This window comes from Egretta garzetta, unplaced genomic scaffold, assembly GCF_000687185.1.
Source record: "Egretta garzetta isolate BGI_Z169 unplaced genomic scaffold, ASM68718v1 scaffold178, whole genome shotgun sequence".
NCBI lineage: Eukaryota > Metazoa > Chordata > Aves > Pelecaniformes > Ardeidae > Egretta > Egretta garzetta.
Genome location: NW_009260506.1, coordinates 1,111,803 through 1,120,775, shown reverse-complemented (window position 1 = coordinate 1,120,775; position 8,973 = coordinate 1,111,803). Strand labels below are relative to the sequence as shown.

At 42.2% G+C, this 8,973-nt stretch overlaps 1 protein-coding gene across 1 annotated transcript in view; it reads left to right on the top strand.

Moving 5' to 3' along the window:
* PTPRT (protein tyrosine phosphatase receptor type T) overlaps positions 1–8,973 on the top strand; it is a 350,381-nt gene that overhangs the window by 340,923 nt on the left and 485 nt on the right. Inside the window, exons 30-33 of the mRNA XM_035900121.1 lie at positions 2,345–2,476; positions 5,507–5,632; positions 7,019–7,182; positions 7,726–7,861. Coding sequence (XP_035756014.1) covers positions 2,345–2,476; positions 5,507–5,632; positions 7,019–7,182; positions 7,726–7,861 — 558 coding nt within the window. The remainder of the gene's footprint in view (positions 1–2,344; positions 2,477–5,506; positions 5,633–7,018; positions 7,183–7,725; positions 7,862–8,973) is intronic.

Below are 8,973 nucleotides of genomic sequence, written 5' to 3'. Positions count from 1 at the left end.
CCTTGCAAATTCTTTGTCTTTTCCAGTAGTTTCATGTCTGCAGTCTTCTACTGAGCATGGACTCCTACAGATCATCTATCCCATTTAGCCTTGAACTATCATTAGTTCTTTCATTGTGTGAAGACAGGCACATGCTGGGCAACACTTGAGAACACAGTCCCAGTATTCATCATTTTACTTACAGATTTCTCATGTTTGTCTCTCTTTTTTTTTTTTTTTTTAACGTCTCCCCAAATCTTATTTGACTTGTAGTTTGCTCTGTGTGTCTCATGAAAGCTACGATGGAAGAAGTGCTAGAGCAGGAAGGGATGGTGGTACACCTAGAATGGGTAACAGCCTGAATTTGGAAGCATTAATTGTCCCAGGAAGGCAACCTGTCAGGCTGCTCTGGACTCTGTTCACCAAAATTAACCTTAGACACAGAACACCCTCAGGGTGAAGCACTCAGTCTGGGCTCCTAGATTAAACTCTGCTGGAGACTGTCTCAGTCTGTTGACTGCAGAGCTCTAAAAAACCAGCCTTTTCTGCCTTTAGTTAGCTTAAGGGAATACAGCCAAAGGGATACTGTTGCCCACAGAGGGGAGGAATTCTCCCCCAGAAGATTTTGAGACTCCTCACCTTTCCTCTTCATGTTTTCTGTCCCTTTTGAGTAAACAGACCTTACAGTCTTTCCTGTGATGATCACTGGAAAGCCATGCTTGCGTCCTCAAAATGGTTTGCTAAGAAGGAAGGTGAAATACTGTGCCTCACCTTCTCCTAAAACAACGGAATGTAATCCTTAAGCAAAGAGACTTTACCCACATCTCTGTGTCAAGCCATAGAGAAGTGGTGATAGGTCTGTATTTAATGCATGGGGCTTGGAGAAAGAGGTAAGTCAATGTCGTATCCCTGTCATCATCGTTCCCTCAAGTTCCTATACACGTTTTCTTACATGAGTAATTAACATCCCTGTGTCACCTTCCCTTTAAAACTGGACAGTGAGCCTGGTTCTTCACCTGTAGCAAAGAAAACAGGTGGGGCATGTTTCTTTTTTCTCCTAATGGCAAAACCCACAAACACCCCTTACCTTCAGCCAACAATTTAACCAATTATGCACTCTGCTATGTTGGTGCACAGTGAAAAAACATAGTGGAAACATTATGAAGTTCTTAACTCTAATTAGGAGATAAAATTCACTATTTTATTTATCACACTGTTATCTCTGTTAGTCTCATATGACATAGCTTTTGACCCATACTGGTGCTCCTGGGTTTGAAATGCAGAGTAGGGAGAAAGAGGAAAATCCATTCCAGAATGATCATTTCCCAAGAAATAATTTCCTTTTTCCTTCTGTCTACTTCATGTCCCATCACCCTCCTCACACGTGCACACTCAGAAGCATGGCACAGCTGCCCTGCAAGCTGGTGCGGAGCATGCACAGCACCTTCTCCCCCTCCCAGCATGGTCTGCTCAGCACTTCCACCCACACCTGACTCATATGGAGGAAAAAAGGCAAGCCCCCACAACTGCCTTCTTAATACTTTGAGGTTTTATTGATTTCTTTACTTTAAATCCAAAATCTTAATATGGGTTTTTTAACCCAGAGATATTGTGACTTTTGATTCAAATCTGCTTCACAGTTGTACAGCACAAAGGATTGTGCAATTTAGAGGCTCACCTAAGCATTGCCTGCCGTGGTTGGAAAGCAATAAAGTTTTGAGCTTGTACCCTTTCGTCTGAAAGTGCCTTGCAAACATTCATTAATGCAGCCCTGCAGAGGTTAGAAGCACAGTTCTCCCCTTTGTGGTTAGGAAGATTGAGGTCAGAGGGCTTTTTTGAGGTGAAAGAATAGCATCAGAAATTAAATGCGAGTGTTGCAGGCTCTGAATATTGCCCCACATGCTCTTAAAGGATGGCTGGGATCCAAATGTGCCACCCCTGTAGCACTACATCACCAGGGAGCAATAGCAGATGGGTGGGCTAATCCCTTCTGTAATTCCTAGAGTCCATTGCAGCAAAAAGGATAGCATTTGCTTCCAGCTGTTTTCTTTCCCATTATTAATATTACTGATAGTAGTAGTAGTAGAATTAGTACTATTTGCTGAGTCTCAAAATATAAATAATTGATTTGGGTAATCTCTGCTCTTGTGACACTTTAATGAAATGTCTTCGTTGGGAGCAAAAGAATCCCATTATGAGACGTTCATTCATTGCAGAGTGATAACAAGGAGAAGGATATGTGATTTGTATAATCTGGTTAAATGGCTCAGATTGCCTAGCCATAGCCTCCCGGGTATAATATTCGTTTGAATAAAAGTTGATTGAATTTTTTTTTTTTTTTTAACTAATCTTATTCTTTTGTTAGAGCCACAAGCAACCTGCTGCCTTTATTGTAACCCAACACCCTTTGCCCAACACCATAGCAGACTTCTGGAGGCTGGTGTTTGATTATAACTGCTCCTCTGTTGTGATGCTGAATGAGATGGATGCAGCACAGGTAAGTAATTTTTCATCATTTCTGTCATGTAACTGTCTTCTCAAATCCAGATGGTTTTAAGAGCATTTCTGCTGCCATTTTCTTATGCCACCCTCCTGATCCCAATAAATAAATGAAGGGGAATGGGAAAGTAACAGGTAATGTTTTGGGTTATAGTGAAGGATAAATCCACGTACTTGGCTCCTTCTCAGGCAGCTAATTCTTCCTGCGATTAGCAGGGATTACATATCTAAATATGTTGTGTTTGTGGACTTAAATCTTCCTTCCAAACCTGCTTTCTTCCCTTTCTTATTTTTGTCTTTAGTTCAGAAAAATGTTCCCTACCACAGCCCTAGTGTGCTTTGTGCTTGCCTGTTCGCATGGCATTTCCAGAAGTATATAACAAAGAGACATGCTGAAATCATTCGAAGGATCTTTTCCCTGAGATTTCCAGTGCAGTTCTGTAGTACTGAGATGCGTGGTTTGCACAGTTTCTGAAGAAGCACATTGTGCTGTGTAATTTTTTTTTTCTTTCTAGCGTCATGTGCAAGTTGGTTTCTTGGTTACTAAATACATGATTATTTTCGGGAGCTGAGCTTGCCAGGGAGGAGTCGCTGCAGTTCCTCCGGTACTAGTGTTTTCAGCCACCTTGCTGATGAGCGGCAGAAGATAACAGCTTTCAAAAAGGCATAATCATGCAATTTGTATGAAGAGTACATCTGGCATGGCTAATTCACCCATTACAGCACTTATTAAACAAGAGGAGAGGAACCCTCAAGTGGTTGGTACTTCATGGATTAATTTTTCATTTGTCTCCTCTCTGTTTTCAAAATCTTACCACACTTGAAGGCAGTGAGATTATTGGTCTCTTTTTTTTATTGTAATGGAGAAACCAATCACCCCATTCACTAAAGGGATCTCCCTTCAGGGTGAACACTATGGGATTTCATTTCCAGCCGTGGTAAGAGCTCTACTCAGACACGGGCTCTCTTAGTGACCCACAGAGTCCCACCACTGTGCAAGGAGCTGGAGATCCTGTGCATTTGCTGCCTTCTGTCCCATTCACCCAGCCTGATTCTGTGTCTTGGCACTGAATCTTTCATCTTTGCTTTTTTTTCTGATGCTTCAAAGAAAACCACATTTTTTTTCTGGAAATTACACACTTTCTCATGCTTCATTCTTGGAAAACAAAAACCTTTCAGCCTCAGCCAGTGTTATTCTTGTAACTACCTTTCTGCACACGACTGTAACTGCTCTGTTTTTTTCCTAGCAAAGTTCTGTTCCTATCCAGTAGTCTGTAGGCACAGAAAAGGAGATCTGGCAATACCTAAAGTAATTTTGTCGGTTATTCTAGTATGGTGTCACCTAGCTTGAGTCTGCAGCCAATGCCAAAAACATTCAGCTAGCACTGGAAATTAAGGATGATTTTAAAGTTTGTGTCTTACAAGTTTGACAGTTTGATATCAGTTGTGAAAGTGAGGTTTCTGAAAAGGAAACTTAACGATGTGCTTGTACTGTCATTGTATGACAAAGTTGTATTTATCTAGCTGTTCATCATTGCCTAATCCAAGCGCTGTACCCTAAGCACTACAAAACTGTTAGTGTACAGTTGCTTGTAGGTACTGTATTTGTGTGCATGAACAGGGTGTGTTACTCACCTCTGTCAGTAGAACACAAACACAAAAATTGCTTATATAAAAGCTGTGCCTGAACTGTAGAGAGGAAAAGAGGTAAAATAAATAGGTAAGTGAACCTTTAATCCACTATGCAAGGAAAAAGTGCAAATAAGACCATGTGGAGATCAGAGAACATAACAGACCATTTTAAGCACTGTATATAGACATACATTTGGGTAGATGGCCATTCACAGACCTGCTTTAGGAAAAGCAGATTTTTAATATTAAGGAAAGGTTTAATCTTTTTCTTCTTTCCAATGCACCTTGAGGTTGTTTCCTAAAGCACCTGCTCAGCTCAAATCTCCTTGCCTGTTTGACAAATGCTTTGCGAAGGGATCTGTAGGCTGCTTGAAAGTCTGAATGAAGAGTAAAGACAACCTTCAAAGGAGGACTTGCTTGTGTGGTCTTGACTTGCTTGCTTAATCTTTAAAAACTAACAAGGACAAAGATGCATAAGATTGCATGAATATCCCACCGAATTTCAATCCCATATGATCAAAGGAATAACAGGAATACAGAATTAATGCAGTAGCATGAGCGCACTTGATGTTATTACTGGCAATGATTGAACTTGAGAAGCTTGAGATCAAGTTCAAATGAGCATCTGGGGGTTTCAAAACTTCTAAAAAATTACACTTGAAAATAGGGAGAAAAAACCAGAAAGAAATACAATCTCAGCAGAAACTGCTAATGAGATCGCATGCAAAATATTTTCTCGCCATGATCTATTTCCAGATGGATTTGAAATACTTAGATTGTAATTTGTGTGGATAGGATTTTTTTTATACTTTCCATTCAGTAATATCAGCATAAGAATAAAGATTCCAACCTGCTTCACCAAGTTCAGAGATTCAGTTGTGGTTCACCCTGAAATTGGAGTTGCTCTCGCTGCTCTCAGAGCTACCTCATTCTCCCTCCCCTGCTCACTAGTAGAGTCAGAAAGCTAAGAAGTTCATCTTCGAGAAAAAAGTTGTTCCCCTTTGCTTGAATTAAGATTAATTTTCTTGGTGCACCTACTGTTTCCTCATTAAATTTACCTACAGACACTAATCTTTTAATATTCATTTTAAAACTATACTCCTACAGAAGCTTCATTTGTCAGCCACCTTTTCTACACCTGTATACCCTAGAATTCAGCCAGTTACAAATTGTGTTCATACAAAATGAAAGGGGGGGAAAACCAGTCAAGCTTCCAAAATATATTTCTTTTTTTCTTCATATTCATGATATAAAGAACTTTTACTGAGCCAGGAGGAGGTCTTCTCTGAGCAGATACATGTGCTACAAGATTGGTTATGAAAATGAAAAAAAACTGAACATGCATTTCCTCATTAATAGTAAAGGTACGTTCTGTTTCTTTTGGTGTTTTCTCCAGCTCTGCATGCAGTACTGGCCAGAGAAGACATCCTGTTGTTATGGCCCAATTCAAGTAGAGTTTGTTTCAGCAGACATTGATGAAGATATCATCAACCGGATATTCCGGATCTGCAACATGGCCAGGGTAAGATCAGTGAAATACCAGTTTCCTATTTATTCTCAAAAATGTATTTTGGCATGAGGAAGAGGCAAAACCAAGACTTGTGGTATAGGCATACTGAATCTCTCACCTAGGAACAAAATTCCACTGCAGAATTTAGCAGCTAATTCCTTTAATTAACATAATAGCATCGGTCTGTATTGGTAAAAGACTCTTGACTGAAATTAGAAAGTGGATGATATGAGCTAAAAATCTGTATTTAAATGGAATGCATTTTTCTATGTATATTTGAGAACAATTAATCACTTAGTAGCCAATATAAAACCATCAATACCATAGGAAATAAACTGGGATAGTGTCAGCAGCTCTCCATCTGTCAACTGCTATGTAGTGTCTCTGAAGACAGATGCAACGTTTCCTGGCTAGACTGGGATTCCCAATTGCCACTGTTTTTCTTATTTATAAGCAACTGCTATTTCTGTAAACAACTCTTTGTCTGTATCCCTCAGCCCCAGGACAGCTGAAATCACAGAAACAAAGTTTATCTGCACACTAGACACTGGCAATGCAACTTCAGGGCTGCAGGAAAGCATTTCAGTAGAGGACTTTGCTCTCATTAGTTGTTTCCCAGATTGATTATGTCTCCTCTTTTGTTCCTTTTTCATTTTTTCTAATCAGAAATGGAAACAGGCTCCACAAATTACATTTCCATGCTGTATAACACATCAGCCTCAGACCCTGTTCAGCAATTCCGTTGTGGCATTGCAGAGTGAACTTTGTGGTCCAACTATGTGAATGGATGAATCAGTTAGGTATTCACCTTTCTATATCCCAGGCCAGCTGCCTCTGAACCAGGACAGCCTGGAAGTCACACAGTTAATAAGAGTAAGGCTCTGTGATTCTCAGGATGAAGCTTGTAAATGCGTGGCTGGCAGGGTGGAGGCTGTGAACTCGCAGGTCTCTGCACCCATCTATGTTCAACACTGATGGCTTCTGCTAAAATCTTTATGAGGATCCTTTCCAGCCAGAGTCCCCAGAAGTTTTCTGAGGGCCTTCTTTGCCTTTGGTTCTTTTGGCACAACTAACCTCCATCATAGGCTACCAGGAAAGACGTACTTGATCTATTTGGGAAGTTTGATGAGAACTTATCCTCTACTGAAAACAAAACAAGGGATCCCAGGCACCTAGTTTCTGCCTGGATCTGTAATATCTGAGGTCATCATTGTTATCCAGATTACTGAAAAGGTGTTATTTCCCCACATGATCAGGTACCCAGAGTGGAGGATGTTAACATTGATGGTATCACATTCAAAGGGGAGGATGCCACGTAACTAGTGTTCCCTGCTTTACCCCACCTCTCTGCTTTCTGCCCCGTTACATTTAGCATCTTGAAAATGCTCTTTGTTTTAGCCCCAGGATGGGTATCGCATAGTTCAGCACCTGCAGTACATTGGCTGGCCAGCATACAGGGACACCCCTCCTTCCAAACGCTCCCTCCTGAAGGTGGTCAGAAGGTTGGAGAAGTGGCAGGAACAGTACGATGGGAGAGACGGACGCACTGTTGTCCACTGCCTGTAAGTAGGACTGGAAAATGTCTGTAACCTCACGAAATGCTGTCTGAAGAGCACTGATTATGGATTCATCTGGGAAAATGAAGTTAAATTACATTTGTAATACACTTCAGGTTGAATATTGTGCTACATTATAGCATCCTGGGCCAAAGATTTTACTGATTGCAGTGAGGAGTAGCTGAAAAAGCTCTGCTGCTTTCTGCTGTGTAGGTAGGTCTCACGACTGGAGCCCAGATACAACCAAAGCAGCATTGCCACGTTTCCAGCTCCAACCATGGATCTGCGGTGAGCCCCAGAGCAGTGAGGAGCAGCACTGCAGTCCCTGGGGCTTCCCTGTCCACCACTGCCAGGGATCGGCTTAGCCCTTCCAACCCTGTCTCCTGCCATGCAGGTCTCCACTTACACAAACCCTTGAATATCCTTAGCGAGTCCTTACTTTACAGACCTTTCCATATGTGGTGTGTGAGCTGTTGTGTAAGCAGTGCTTTCCTCCATTCCCTCAGCCTTGCCTAGCTTCATGTGTTGCCTCTTTTTTTCTGTGCCCAGGAATGGTGGGGGGCGCAGCGGCACCTTCTGTGCCATCTGCAGTGTGTGTGAAATGATTCAACAGCAAAATATCATTGATGTGTTCCACATAGTGAAAACATTACGGAATAACAAATCCAACATGGTGGAGTCACTGGTAAGCTTTTTTTCTTGCTCCTTACCCTATCCGGCATATGCAGGGGGAATTTTAGGATGGGTAGAAAAATTCCATAGCTTAGCTCATCCTGAATAAAAACAATTATACTATAAAGCCATCAGAATTAAAACCAGTGCCATTTTAGCACATGCAATGAATCCTCTGGTCCCACTGCTTCTCTCCTTGAGCAGCTGGGGAATGGCTGCCCTGGCAGCGTGGTGAGCAATGCCTCCCACACCTAGCTGCCTCCGGGAGGTTAAACCCGAAATAGCTGTCACCGTGGCCATGAGGAGGAAGTGGGATTTGTCCTCCTGTGCATGTGTGCAGCTTGGCGCTTAATGCTGTGACACACGTTGAAACCAGGAAGGGAGAACAGTCTGAACTCCCTGCAGCTGGAGAGATTAAACTGTCCTGAATTCAGTCACCTCAACTGATCACACCAAATCCTTTTCTCAAAAGCAATGTGCACAATGAGGGCATGAAGCAAATAATGAATAGTCCATACTGTGGCACTCTGTGAGTGTTTTTCTCTTTCATTGACAATACCATCTCTTGGTAATGCTTGTTCAGGATCCCATAGAAATACAATTAATTTTTGCCTGGTCCTGCCAAATGGTATAAGAAAGAGGGAGGAGGCATTTTTGGCAGCTTGTAGAATGAGGCTCTGAAGAATTTACCCATAGAATCATAGAATCATAGAATGTTTTGGGTTGGAAGGGACCCCTAGAGGTCATCTAGTCCAACCCCCCTGCAGTGAGCAGGGACATCGCTAACTAGATCAGGCTGCTCAGAGCCCCGTCCAACCTGTCCTTGAATGTTTCCAGGGATGGGGCCTCCACCACCTCTCTGGGCAACCTGTTCCAGTGTTTCACCACCCTCATTGTAAAAAACTTCTTCCTTATATCTAGTCTAAACCTACCCTGGTTTAGTTTAAAACCATTACCCCTTGTCTTGTCACTGCTGGCCCTACTAAAAAGATTGTCCCCATCTTTCCTATAGGCCCCCTTTAGGTACTGAAAGGCCGTAATCAGGTCTCCCCGCAGCCTTCTCTGCTCCAGGCTGAACAAGCCCAACTCCCTCAGCCTGTCCTCATAGGAGAGGTGCTCCAGCCC